Source organism: Sparus aurata, chromosome 21 (genome assembly GCF_900880675.1).
Source record: "Sparus aurata chromosome 21, fSpaAur1.1, whole genome shotgun sequence".
In the NCBI taxonomy this organism is placed as follows: domain Eukaryota; kingdom Metazoa; phylum Chordata; class Actinopteri; order Spariformes; family Sparidae; genus Sparus; species Sparus aurata.
In genome coordinates, this window is record NC_044207.1 from 26,883,882 (window position 1) to 26,898,910 (window position 15,029).

At 46.0% G+C, this 15,029-nt stretch overlaps 1 protein-coding gene across 3 annotated transcripts in view; it reads left to right on the forward strand.

Moving 5' to 3' along the window:
* The window catches only part of epha4b (eph receptor A4b), a 99,102-nt gene that overhangs the window by 45,060 nt on the left and 39,013 nt on the right, over positions 1-15,029 (forward strand). For all 3 annotated transcript variants that reach the window (XM_030402081.1, XM_030402080.1, XM_030402082.1), the window contains exons 6-10: positions 433-588; positions 4,807-5,142; positions 6,175-6,287; positions 8,513-8,675; positions 11,542-11,650. In XM_030402081.1, coding sequence (XP_030257941.1) covers positions 433-588; positions 4,807-5,142; positions 6,175-6,287; positions 8,513-8,675; positions 11,542-11,650 — 877 coding nt within the window. The remainder of the gene's footprint in view (positions 1-432; positions 589-4,806; positions 5,143-6,174; positions 6,288-8,512; positions 8,676-11,541; positions 11,651-15,029) is intronic.

Genomic DNA, 15,029 nt, shown 5'->3' on the forward strand with positions numbered 1-15,029 from the left:
GCAGAAACGATATGTCGTGCAGCTCGAATCCAAAGGATCTTTCTCGCATTAAAATATCTGAAAAAGAGTTTTCATATCAGCACATATTGGACACTGATACTGATACATCTGTGATATAGAGCAATACAGGCTGATACTGTCAGCCAGCTGATATGTAGATCGAGCTTGAAACATTATGGTAACACACAGAATCATCCTCCAAAATCAATTAAATAATAAAAGTATATCATGGAGAAAAGCGATTTATCATCTGCATCTTTTTTTTTTTCACTGGGATCTTGATTAAATGTTTGAAATTTAACTTCGTATAATAAACTGTATATGCTTGTATGTATTGCTGGAGTTTTACCTCGCCTTTATGAGCACTAATGTAATGTATGGTTGAGTCGGCACAGCCTCTAACCCCGCTGTTCCTCTGTCTCCCCCCTTCAGCGTGCAGACCTGGAACCTACAAAGCTTCGGCCACGGACGCCTACTGCACCAAATGTCCCCCGCACAGCTCCTCCCCGCAGGAGCAAGCCGAGGAGTGCGTCTGCGAGAAAGGTTTCCACCGCGCTGAGACCGACCCACGCTCCATGGCCTGCACACGTGAGTGACGCAAACACTCGTACATTTTATTAGCTACCAACGCGTTCATACAATCTGAAGCTGCTACACTGTGTATTCACTGTGTTTACATTTCTATGTCATGAAATGTAAATTAATAAAAAACTCAATGTTCGGATTATATTCCAATTTAATTAGTTTGCAATGTATTCCTGTAAGGATCTGTATTTATTGGTTCTTCTATCTATAATCCCTCCACGCATGTTCCCTCCTCCCTCCTCCGCTGTTATTGTTTTACACAACACTTGAGATGCATACACACAAAAAACACACGCATCCATGTGTGTCAGCTGTGTGGTTACAGTCCAGAGATATCTCATATGAGAACACTGATACTGGTGGTTAGAAATCTGATGATGTTCCTTATTCTGCACACACACATGCAGAGCGAGCGGGATCGGACCACATCCTCGTGGAGAGAGAAGGAGGAGAATAGAGAGGATGCGGAGGGAGGGACGGAAAGAGATGGATTGCGATAGACGGACAGATGTGGGGGTTGGAGGGGAACAGTGACACTGTGGGAGAAAGAGTGTCCGAACTAAAGAAATATGGAGGAGCACACACACACACACACACAGGCACGCGCGCACATACCGAAAAACCCATTATCGGGTTATGGTAGATTACACTCATTAATCGCTGTAGCAGGTGAGATGTGTAACGGTTGGTGTTATCAGCTGAAAATGAGCAACGGTTCTTTCAAATATGTATGGGCGCTCACGCACACACGAGAGCACGAGAGCACTGAGGAGGACGGAGAGGGTGAAAATGAGAAAATGAGGAGGCAAGGTGGTAGAATTAGCGATGGCGAGATACAGAGAATGACACTTAAGAAACAGGCAAAGAATAGAACAGCGGGGGGGGGGGGAAGTGGACTATCAGAGGCATATAATCTAAATGTCATAAAAGGCCTATCCGTAGAAACAGTGATGATGGACAGCCAAGTGTGGCCCAGGGAAGAGGGGGGGTGGAGAAAAAGAAAAAGACAGAATTAGCAGGATCAGTCAGGAGATTTACGACCGACAGCTTCAATTATCCCCAGCATGGCCTCCATCCCCCACGTCGAGCTTTTCGCCCCCCAATCCTCCTGCACTTCAGAGGGGCTCGCCACTGGGAGGGCTAATCAGGAAAGTCCCAGGCTCTGCCCACGGCCCCCTGGGGGCTCACTGCTCAGCCAGGACCTGATGAGATGTCAGGACGAATGGGCATCGATTGACAAATTTCCATACGGTTGCGATACCTGGTCGTGCTGTGCTGCGAGCACCCGTAATCAGAGGTTTCCATACGAGCCGTTCCCATACAGCAGGGAGGGTACAGGCTTGGCGTGATGGAGGTTTGTGATTGGCTGTCCTCTCTGGTAATATTTAAACCTGCGCTGCCAGTGAAAAAACAAAGAAAAGGGATCAAATGTTGGAGACAAAGCCAGCATTTCCTGTATCTGCTTCACAATAAGGCCGCGTTCAGACATCATGAAGCCCCCTCATGTATTTATACAGGCCCCCTGTGTTGACACAGCGAGGCTGCCAATGCGGAGGGCTCCAGCAAAAACACAGGGTTGTCTGGCAAGAATGTTCAATCTGGCTCCGCGTTTGCAGCAGTGCAAAAGTTGTGGGGCTGAGAATGAAAAACTTTGCTTAATCAAGTTTTAAGAATCCCGTTCTGGGCGCACCGTTGATCTATGAATCTCAAATTAACTTAAAATGACAGCATCTGCCTCCAGATTTCCATTTCTATAAAGTCAGCACGAATGAGGGTTCAGCCAGGAGTAGCCAAGGGGCAAATGACCCCTACACAACCAGCAATAGTATCACTTGACTCAAGTCTAGACTTTGCTCAGACATAAGATCATTTATGCGACAAAGAAAAGGTTTCTACAAATAATTTCTAACTAACACAAAACTATTAGCATCAAAATAAACTTCTATCAAAGGTAAAAGTACTCATTACGTCTTTTTTTTTTTTTTTACTTCATTATTGGATCGTAATTACTGATGCATTACAAGGTTACAGCTGGTAAAGGTGGATCATTCTCTGTAGTATGAACGCAGTATTTCTATGAAAGATAACATGTTTGCCGTATTGATGCACTTCGGGAGTTAAACCAACCTTTTTTCCTTATATTACAAACTGCTGTGCAGGGTTTTGGTGTTTAATAAGCCTTTCAGACGCTGCTGTCATTTAATCTTTTCTAATGCAGAGAGGCGGCCCCCTGCATCCTGTTAGCACTGAGCTGGTTCTTTTTTTTTCGATCTGGATTTAAAACATCCACTAAGAGAGTACGTCTGGTTTGATGATGGGAATCTTTAATGTGAGTTAAAGGGAGTAACTGTTGAGTCGGCAGAAAACCAGCAGCTTTAAAAAGCATCGTACTTCATTAAATATCTGATCAAATGAAACAACAAGGCAGGGTGAACAAAGAACAGCGAGGCTGATACGGTTACTGATGCATGCTGGTTCTTGATAGAGCATCTTCTACCGAGCAAGTGGAAAAGCCAGGGGGTGTGTGAGCGCCTTCCAAGTCGAGTATCAGCTGCTCAATATGGCCCTAAACAGAATTTCATTGAATTTAGACTCAAATTTGTTTTAATCCCTAATATTGTTATAGAAAAAGCCCCTAAGCTACCTTTTAGTTGGGTAACGCCTGGCTCCTCTCTGCTGCTTGATAACCTCTTTGATCCATCCACACACACACACACACACACACACACACATAATAGAGAACAGGGCGCTTCAAATGTAATTTTTTCTGGCCATCTTTCATCAGGAGTATGCACGATAACACGTACATACAGTATATTCACATGTACAGGGGTGAGAATGAACACACCTCATCTGAAGGTACAATAAAGGGCATTTGTGTGTCGCCGGTTCTCTGCTACTGAGAATGATTACCGTCCTGACACACTTTCTGTGACTCTGTTACACTAATCATTTTAGCTGAAGTCCGGAGCCACATTAAATCACAAAATGTACCTGACTCATGAGAAAATTACCCCGGGCACCTTCTATAGATCATTGTCCGCTCGCGTCTGCGGTGGAAACCTCGCTGCTGTCGAGCGTCGACTATTTAACTTCATGTGAATTCTCTTTAAAGATGGATTTAAACTTCAGAAGTGAACTATATTCACATATCGTCACATTAACAATCAGCCAGGCTCTTTTAATCACTGTTCACTCCACAAGCTATTCATTAATCGAGCCAAGTGTCCACCCCTCTGGCTGGAGTCGTTTCATTCATTTTTAATTGAATAAATGGGAATTCTGTTCTTAACAGAAACGGCACCAAGTTCGGTAATTAACATGAGGAAAATGCACGCTCAGAATCTACATTTGGGACAAAAATCATCAGTCAGTTTTCATGAGTGAGAACTGATAAAGGGATGCTGTGGCAGCTCAGCAGAGGACCGTGAATAGTTCAGGGAGAGCTGTGCAGCTCAGCCGGGGTAGCTCTGCTAATGTGGGAACAGCAAGACATATATTGAATTATTGTGAATTATTACCCATTAGTTGAATGAATATTTGATTTGTTTTCCGTCATTAGAGTTTTCAAACACTCGTAACACTTCAAAGAAATGTTTTTAACAGTGGGCCTCCGTTTTCTGCATAGTCCTGCTGATGGTTTCACCCTGTTCCACTGATCAATAGTTGGTAGAGTTGACCATCACAATCTGTTACTGCAGATCTTGACAGGAACAACTGTCACAGTCAGTTGAGAAGACTACAGGTTTTAAATTAGGGGGTGTGGACTTAGAAGGATGTGAGCTCCTCAAAGCCCAGACCCTCTTTAGCCTGCTCCTCAAGTCTGACCTCGAGGCTACATTAGCTGCTGCTAGCATAATGCAACAAAATCTCTCACAGAACTGTCAGCAGGTGAGTTGGATTATGGGTGGTGTAAGCGGCAGGTTTTTATAAATAATAATAGTCTGTGGGAAAAAAAGGACTAAGTCTCTGGCGAACTGATGAAGCTGATGTGGAAACACAGTGTGCAGTGCCTGCTCAGGCCTGTTTGAGCTGACCAATCAGAGCAGACTAGGCTCTGTGGGAGGGCGGCCTTAAAGAGACAGGCACCAAACATTTTCTGGTACACCCGAAATAAAAGTATGAATCTAAAAACCAGCACCTTTTGACTCACTCACTTCACTTCCAGTGATTTCCCAGCAGGTTGAATGACGCTCGTCTTACGTCTCCATCTTCCTTCAGGTCCTCCATCTGCTCCAGAGAACCCCATCTCCACAGTGAACGAGACATGCGTCACCTTGGAGTGGTCGCCACCGAGAGACACGGGAGGCCGGGGGGACATCACCTACAGCCTCCACTGCAGGAAGTGCTCCGGTGACGGCAGGAAGTGCACGCCATGCGGCAGCAGCGTCCACTTTGTGCCCAGACAGTTTGGTCTTTTATCAGCCAGCGTGCTCGTCACCGACCTGCAGCCGGACTCCAACTACAGCTTCACAGTCGAGAGCCAGAACGGAGTGTCGGACTTGAGCCCCACGCCCAGAGGAACAGTAGTCATCAACGTCACCACGTCACAGACAGGTGAGCGCAAACTCAATCTCTGAATTGAAAACACCAGTGTTTTGTTGACACGGAGGCGTTCTGACAGTGTAATTCTCGTGTTTGGCGGGGTGTTCTAGGAGTTGAATTGCAGGAAAAACCTGAGAGAAAAAAGCATTTCACCGATATCCACTTTTAAAGGCTGATAAGAAAAGAAAATCCTCCGGGGAAGAACATATTCATCAGCCTGAACCCAGAATCTGTGGGATAGCGAATTGAGTATTTTTCAAAATTGTCTCCTGATTGCAGTGTGCTCACAAATAGTCTCGCGCTTTCACATGGCAACTGTAAAATCACTGCTGTGCTGCACCAGTCTGATACCACAAAATGACACCTCTGCACCTCTGCCTCCACATTTATAATCATGCGTGCATCTCTCACAGTGTGGGACTGTGGGAAATTTGTGTTTGAGAAGCGTGTATGACAGGGTGGGGATGACTAATAGGCCTCGTACTATGGATGTGGGTGTAATAACAGGAGGGGGGAAGGTGAAGGGGGTGTGGGAGGCTGTTAACCTCATTAAGATCTGCACATGTCACACTTGGTGATCTCGACTGCAGCGTGTGTCTTTCTCTCACACACACACACACACACACACACACACACACACACACACACACACACATACATTTATACATACAGAAGCAAGCGTACACACTCTCAGCCTACACGAGCATGTGCCCCAATGTCAGAAGTCACAGGGTCGCACATTAATAACACAAGCAGGGTCACACGCCACACGTGACACCTACTGTACACACATCGCAGGATCCTGTCATCACACATGTACAAAACACCTCGTCAGGCCTCTCATTAGCAAAATTACACGACGCACACTTCAAATATGGATCTCCTCATTACAGCACAGTAGGCACCCGTCTGAAATCTCACTCCACGCCCCCACAGCCCGCTCTCTCGGCCTCCTTTTTCACGTTTTGTTTACCCACATTTTCGCTGAACTGTACCTCTTTGTTGCTCATGCTTTCTCCCCTCTTGCTCTCTGTTGTGCTGCAGTGAGCGTTGTGTTGAAGGAGAGGCGGAGCAAGGACAGCGTGACTTTGGCCTGGCAGGGTCCGGAGAGACCCAACGGAGCGATAGTGGAGTATGAGGTCATCTACTATGAGAAGGTGAGAGAGCGCACACACACACACAAAGTCCAGTTTTACACATGAAGGTCACTTTACCTGTTGTGTTAACTTTTTAACAAACAGGCTGTGTTTTTAAGGAACACTTCTTTTCCGTCAAGAGTTAAATGACACTATCCATACCAGTGTTGCGTTTTGGCAGTAAATATGAATATATCGCTAGCAGCTGATTAGCTTACGTTGGCAGATTAACACATTATTTACAGTTTGGTTAATCAAAATTGCAAAAATGTCTATTGCGCATTTTTAAAAAAGGGGGTTATTTTCAAGATTATCCTTGATAAGAACCAGCTGCTGAACAACCAGCAGAGACTCCAGGAAGTAACTGGTCCCAGACAAAAAGCAATTAATCAACCCATTAATCTATAATTTGTTGTTTTTGCACTTTTGTTTCTGCAAGGACAAATAACATACTAAATTGTGAGCTTAAAGGGACAGTGTGTAATATATCAAGTATTTAGCGCCATCTAGCTGTGAGGTTCTACATTGCAACACTCCTTTGCTCACCCCTCCCGTTCTGAAGACATTCCGGAAGCTACGGTGGCCCTGACGGACAAGAAACTCATTATCAAAATATGGACTCTTTCCCAACAGCGTCGAGTATTTCTACTGATTCAAGTAATGAGGTAAAGATGTAGTTGGTTATTGTTATTGTTAGTGACGAGCGCTTTCTCTGAGCTCCCTCTCAGTTCCGCAGTCGAGCTAGCTCTGAGCGAAAACGTGTTTAGCCTTACTACGTAGTACCACGTAGTGCTTTGTGTCCCTCTCGGCAGTCCATAGTTCTTTTAAAACCGGAAAGACATGGCGGCCTCCATAGAGCTTGCCCGTGCTATGTATATTCAGATAGGTAATTCTTCGCTCAGGAGAATAAGTCAGATTGTTGGCAGAGGTAATTGTACACCAATGAGGACTTACTTATGAACGAAGACGTTGATTTGAGTTAATAAATTACTTAAATGGTTACACACTGTCCCTTTAAGAGATGCTGGTAGGTAGTTTTTAGCAAGCCAGTTCGCTTTAGACAGAGCCATGCTAGCTGTTTCCCCCCTTGTGTTCAGTCTTTGTGCTAAGCTAAGCTAACCAGCTGCTGGCTGTAGCCTCACGCTTCGCCAACGGATACAAGAGCGCTATCAACGTTCTCATCTAATTTTCAGCGAGAAAGAAAACAAGCATATTTCCAATAATGTCAAACTATTCCATCAAAAGGTCCAGTGTGTAAGATTTAGGGGGACCTATCTTGCATAGCCAAGTTTCTACAGTAGCCCAGAATGGACAAACCAAACGTTGGCTCTGGTGGGGATCTTTTGTGTCACTGTATTTCTAGCAGTCAACATGGCTGCAGGTGAGCAAGGGGTATTCAGTTGGTTCCAATCTGCAACCATCACTGCTAAATGCTGCTGACTCCTACACACTGGACCTTTAAGTGCAGTTCTGCGTTTCTGGAGCAAACCCCTTAACATGTCTGGTGCAACGTATTTCCTTCCTCTTAGTCTCTTCATCATGTTGTGTGGGGGCTCAGCCTGGGGGCAAATCTGGAATGACTTAAGCATCAGCATCAATCTCTCTCTGTCTTACTTCCTATCGCTCCCATCTCCATCGCCGCATCCCTCACACCGGGCCAATTAACCACACATCTGTCGAACACACCTCGTAAAACACGGACATGGTGATGAAATTAAACCTCTATGTGTGTGTGTGTGTGTGTGTGTGTTGGCAGGCATTAGCGGTAAAATAGTGTTAATCCGTGTTGTAGAGTGTCTTCCATTAGGTAGAGTATCGGCCTCTCAGCAGGGAATCAGCTTACCGACAGACACACTTATTCTTTATTCATCCTCCGACACACATACTCGTACATGTGCGCACACACACACACAAACACCGAACCCACTCTCACACACACACATTCACCTACAAGGAAGTCAAGGAACGAAGTGAAGCGAGACTTGAGTAACCACATATTGCCCCCAAGTGTAAAGAGGATAAGATTTGGGAGTTGACAGACGCTCATGTATAAATGCGAGCAAATGGTCCAGCGATGAACAAATGAAAACTTAGTGAGGTGTACTGATCGTGCCCTCTGGAGACTTGATGAAAATGAGCCATTCAAGGTTTCAGTTTTTTCCAGTCTTGCTTTTTATATTCACTTTTAGATCATATCTATAATATCAGTTTTTAATCCTCTCCTGTTGCTCTGTCCTCCTCTCCAGAATCAGCGGGAGCAGAACTACACGGTCCTGAAGACCCGCTCAAACATGATGACGGTGGACGGGCTTAAGCCGGGGACCACCTATGTGTTCAGGGTCAGGGCTCGAACCGACGGGGGCTACGGGAGCTACGGCGGAGAGATCGAACTGGAAACCAGCCACGAAGGTAAAGAGGTTAAAAATAAACATTTGTTCACTCGTGATTTGAGTTTTTCTCTATTTTTTTTTCTTTTTATTATACTATGTAATTGGATTGCTGGATTTATTTTCCCTCCGCCGCGTGTCCGTGGTATTAAGCTTAAAATTGGAACAGCAGGCATTGGCTGCACCGAAAACAGTGATGTGCTAGTTCTTTAAACGCAATCAGCAGTGGTAACACAACAAATCCTAATTAGAGGTGAAAGGGAAGGACAAAGATTAACTGCCGAGCAAAGAGTTCTGACTACAATGCCACAGAATAGCCCGTCTGTTTTTCATCCCTCCTGCTGTCAAATCAATCCAGCAGATGGTTATAAAATAGCTCGCTTTTCATCCGAATGGCTTCTTCAGCTCCGTCGTCTAACAGAAAATCCTCAGCAGACTCACAGGTTGTCACTGCGCAGATCTGAACCAGTGGCTTAAAAGTATCCTGGAATATGAATCAGGTAAAAAAAAAGGAGACAACACAATTTAACAATGAAGGGAAAAGAAAAAGTGCAAGACTCGCCTCGCAAGATTGCGACGTTGGGATTCACAGCAATGACTGAAATCTGAAGAAGGGAAGAGGAGGTTTGTGATATTCAAACACAGAGCGTCCTCTGGTATTCTGAAGCCATCCAGTGGATTCATTTAAACCTGAGTGTGCATATTATCTCCTGGATGACTCCAGTTTTTCAGACTGATTTTATTCCACCGTTTAAAGGAGACTGACATCGTTTACATGCACACGAATATTCCATTATGACGATATTCTGAATTTGGTACGGGTCAAGCAAACAGCAGATTCTGTTTGAATATTCCAAATTACAGGCCCAATTGCAAATGAAACATTTCCATTGTTGGGTAATCCGATATAATAAGGGTTTTTGGAGCAATCTTCGACATGTGTACAGTACACACCATTCAGAAAATCCATTTTTACAGAATTTTGTGACACGACTTTTTCCTGTTTATGGTCACCTCTTTGTGTTAGAGGGGGAAACAACCCTACTTTTTTATCAACAAGTTATTAGATATGCGCAAATAATGCAATGGCAACGTTTTCGAGATGGCGGTTGAATGTATAAAGTGGGAGGCTGCATGTAAACGGGAGTGTTACTGGAACATTCATGATCATTATCGCCGTGTAAACAGCTCAGTCGGAATATCGTCTTTTTTTGGAATAAGGGCAAAACCCTGAATATTGAGTGCGTCTAAATGTGGTCGTAGAGATGTCTTCCGTACTCAAAGCCTTTACGCAGCAGGTCTGCCTTTTGCTGCACGTTTAAAAATAAACCTCATATTGTGTCTCTGAAACTTTGTGCCCCTACAGCAGACACACTGCCATCTGCTCGGGATCAAGTGGCTCGCGTAAGTGTGTTGGGCTTCACTTGTGATGTGCGGTGGTTCCAGAATAGCTAGCGATGTATCAAACGCGACAACCTGAAATATCACCTGGAATCAATCGGGATAATTCCGCGGCTCTTTTTATCAGCAGGTGAAACTCTCCTCGCGGTGAGATTGGATGGACTTCTCTGCACACCACAAAAATCATCCTCGCTGTTTGACGACTCCATCCTGTTTCCTTTTGTGATATCATGCAACAAATACAATGATTAATGCATCGGATTTAGAGTTAAAGGTCATGAAAACGACAGAGGCCTTTAGACTTTTGTAAAGAAGAGGGCGAGACACGAAGGATAAATATGGTGCTGGGTTGGATCCAGCTCCGGGTTCATCGTGCCGCGTCTCTCCTCCGCGATGTTCTCGAAGCTCCCTGTCACTCGTCACTTTGTCATCTTAGTTCATTATCGCGTCATTATGCGCCCGAGGATTTGCTGCTTTAGAGGCCCCGTAATGTGCTCTCTTCAAAGTGAACATTGATTCCCAGACAGGCAGGCAGAGGGGGGATAAATCAGTTAATGTATAGCACCACGCTATGGATCGTCTCTGTAGCATACAGCGGGCACACATTAGCCTACTAATCATTCAATAATCAATAAAAGTAACTCAAAGCTGGACTTTCAATCATGTGACTGTAAAAAATGATCGCCACCGAGCCTTCGTACGGCAGGTTCAGGTTCAAGGTTCAGCGCTGTAAAACGCAGAATCTGCCATCTGCAGCTGACCCTGCGACAATCACATCGCGGTTATCCAATCAGATCGATTCCCGTTGATCGATAAAGAAGGGCGCGTGCGTGCGTGAGCCGGTGAATGTAATAGGAGATCAATGCGTATCTGCGCCCGCCTCGGGGCATTCATTTGCCTCACGCGGTCAGGCTCGTATACTGTATATATACATCCACACAGAGCCACACGTGTCCGCTCATGCTTAGCTAAGCCTGATAAATGGGGTATTTGTTTTGAGTAATGGCTCGATTGGTGTGGCGTAAAAATCGATGCGTCTTTGCAGAAAGTTCTCGGCGGTAGCCTTGTTATGCGCGATGTTAACATATCCATTTGGACAGCGCGGGCCGAATGGGAATGAGCTTTCACGTCCACTCTCGTACAGAGACAATGCGGGGGAGAGGGGGAGAGAGAGAGAGAGAGAGAGAGAGCGCTTTTCATCAAGGCCCTTACTTACTATTCAATCCGCCTCCTCCCCGCTCTCTTTTACTCGTTTGCTGCTCTTTCTTTTTTCCCTTCTCCTTCAACCTCTGTCTTTTATCTCCCTTTCTATAGCTATCATATTTCATTCTCTCTCCGTCTCTCCTCTGCCACTCTCACCTTGCTGTCTTTTCTACTCTCGGCCTCCCTTCATCTCTTCTCCCCCCACGAAAGCTTCTGTCCGTCCTCCTTTGTGCGTTTGTTTATTAATCCACCGTGTTCCCTTTTCTCTCTCTCCCCCCGTACAGATGTTTTCGCTATCGGGGACCCTAACCAGTCCACCATCCTGGCTGTTTCCATCGCCGGCGGGATCGTTCTTCTCATCTTTCTGGTGACTTGCTTCGTCGTCAGCGGAAGGTAAGCGGCAAAAAAAGAAAAAAAAGAAGAAATCTGATCCTCACGTGATCACTGTCAGCTGCGTGAATCACAGCTGGGACGGAGGTGAAGTGCAGCCCAGCAACACATCTCCCACTTCACATCTCCGTGCCTCTCCCTATGAGGGGGGGATCACATGGTGGTCTGCCAAAGCGGGGCCTCCATCTTTGACATTTACACACCGCTGCCAAAGCCTAACTAAAGGGCTGTGTCGTTTTGTATGTGAAGAGCACGAACTCCCTATGATCACCGCCTTTGAAGGTTAGGCCGCCGCTAATGCTGCGTCTCAAAAGAAGGGGGCCAAAGGAGGAGAAGGGAGATGAGAGGCAGAAAAGGGAAAAATAAAAAGAATGCCGGTCGGTCGAGACGCGAGAAGATGAAAGGATCGGAGTGAGGAGAGAGGGCACTTTGGGTGGAAGGAGAAAGGGTTAAAGGCGAGGAGAGGAGAGGAGAGGAGAGGAGAGGAGACAGAAACGAGGGGATGACAGCGATGTGATTTACCGTGCCTGTAACTAAATGTTTATCCTCCATGAGCTCCGACTAGATTAGCCACATGTTAAGAACTACGCGCACGCAAACACGCACACACACACACACACACGCCGATGTACACACGCTAAAAACATTAGTATTGATTCAGGTGATTGCTTATCAGGCTGAGTGCTCTATTCACTATTGACTAGGAGGGATGTAATCAGCGGAGACTGTGCTGCGCGACACACACACACGAGCACGCCGACGGCAACACAGCAACATCTTTTATTTATTTATTTTTTTTTAATCAGACGGGAATTATGAGGCCTGTAAGAAGCAAAAAAACAACCTGTTAAACAAAGTGCACGCGACGACACGGACGCACACTTGACTAATCAGGTTTCACAGGCCGGGGAGGCGTTAACTAGGTTTTTTTTTTTACACGAGGGTCGATGCTCCTCCATCAATTCCAGGTCCCTCTCTTCCTCTCTCTCCCTTTTTGTCTCCCTCTATCTGTCTCCCGTTTAGAGGTAGGGACGCTCGGGAGGAAGCGGGGTTGATTACTGCTTTCTATTAAACAACATCTGTACATCTGTCTAAACGTGTGTACGTGCGGATGGGGGAGAGGGGGGGTTTGGTTTGCACCTAGGGAACGAAGGCGAGGATCAAAGCCGCATCACAACAAGGGAGGCGAGGGAGGGACGGAGCTCGAGGGGGAGGGAGAGGGAGATGGACAGAAGCGAGGCAAAGGAGAGACACAAGTGGAGGATAAAATGAGAACGTATTAGAGCAGATAGGCAGCGGGAATGACAGACTGCAGCGGGAGGAAGAGGAGGAGGAGGAGGAGGGGGGGATACATCTGAAATATTGTTTGCGCCACTAGAGAGCTACATTTTGAGATGGTGTGAGAGATAGAGAGGAAGAGGAGGAGGCGGAGGGCTTTAGAGAGAGAGAGATGGAGAGAAAGGGAGATTGATGGAGGGGAGGAGGAGGAGAGCCAGAGGCATAAAGAGGAGGGGAGAAGGGAGAGGTGCAAGGAGCGGAAGATGAAAAGGTGGATTACAAGCGTGATGGAGACAGGAGGAGGAGGAAGAGCGGGAGAGATGATGGGTGGGCGATTGCACTGCGAGGTGCAATAGGAGCGTCGCACTTCAGGTTCTGGAGGAACTGGGAGGAATCGAAAAAGAAGTCTATAGCTTCCTCCTTTTCGTCCGTTTAAACTTCCGTCTTATCCATCAATCAGTCCATTTCTCTCCCCCCGCTCACTGTTCTCTCCTCGCTCCCTCCGCTCCTGCTTTTCTCTTCATTTCGCCGCGTCTTTGGCTCGCCGGCTTTCATTTCCTGTTCCGTCCTCGAGATTTACATTTGGATGAAGCCCCTCCGTTATGTATCAAGAATCTGATGTATTTGCTGAGACCTGTCCAGTGTTGGACAAATTAAACTGGAATTGAAATTGACACTGAAGAGTCAGCCAGGGTTGAAATGATTTCCCACCAGACATTTTGTAAAGGCCCCCTTTTTTTTTCTCTCTCCCTAAATGCCGCCTGTTTAAATCATTTCCACAATGATCACTGGGCTGGAAAGAGGAGCTGGAGAGCTTTTTTTTGTCTTCTTTTACGCCTAGTTCAGCGCGTGGATCCCGACTACATTTTGTTGGAGCTGACCTCGAATCTTCAGAGCGTCGGGCGTTGCTATGGTAGCCCACGGTTTCGAACCAGTGTACGAAGGGAGGAGACGTGTCGGCTGCAAAAGAGGGACAAACAGAGCGAGACATGGAGCTGGTCTGTGGTGTGTTAGTAGCCTCAAAAAGTTAAAACCATCTCGGAAGCAAGTTTTCTCGGCGTGTACTAAATGCGGTCCAACGAAAACGGCTCACAATAGACTATATATTTAATGTTGTTGCAGGAATATAGTTTCTCAAAAAACAGTTTAGACAGTGGTTGGGTTTAGGTAACACAAATACTTGGTTAGGTTTAGATGACAACATTTCTCAGGTTACGTTTAAGCAACAAAAGTCGGTATTTACCCAGTATTTATGTCACAGTTGGGCTTAGGTAAGACAAATACTTGGTTATGTTTAGGCAACAATACATCTAAACCTAACCTCAGTATTTATGTTACCCAATGTTGGGTAACATAAATACTGAGGTTATGTTTAGATTGACACCATTTCTTGGTTAGATTTAGAGAACAACATTTCTTTTTGGGTTGAGGCAACAAAAACACTTAAGTTAGGTTTAGGAAATCATGCTTTGGGTTAAAATGAATACAACCCTCCTGTCGTGGATAACTTAAAGTCTTGAAAAATGGTACGTGTGACAGCCCCTAACATTTAAACACCCTGATTTTTTTTTTTATCACTGAACTATAAAGAAACTACACTCCCAGTGTCTCTCTCTCCCTCAGACACACAGCCTCACAGACACATTCACACTCCCTGCAGCCCTCGCTGGCAGGCTACTGAGCAGCTATGCCTCATAAACGGGCTGATTTGCAGGCCGCTCTGTTCCGTCCTGTTCTCGTTTAACAAAGTGCTGTTATGCCATTGTTACCGCGGGAGGGGAAACATGGAAAAAACGTCGGAAAGCTCCTCAGACGCAGCACGGCGCTGACAAATCACACCGGTTATTGCTGCGTGCGCGCCATTAGCGCTCGGCGAGTATGTCTGCGAGTGCGAGTGTGTGTGTGTGTGTGTGTGTGTCTGCGTGTGAAGTTGGTGCTTTTGTCCTCCTGAGGGTGCTTTGGCAGGCTGGCAGGTGCGAGCGATGGGACGCTAGCAAGCGACTGGCATAGCTATGGATTCAGCAGATGGCCTTTCACTCAAAAGGCGCTCTTCCCCTTCGGTCCTCGCTTTCTTCCCACTCCTTGTTAAACACGTTACAGCTCC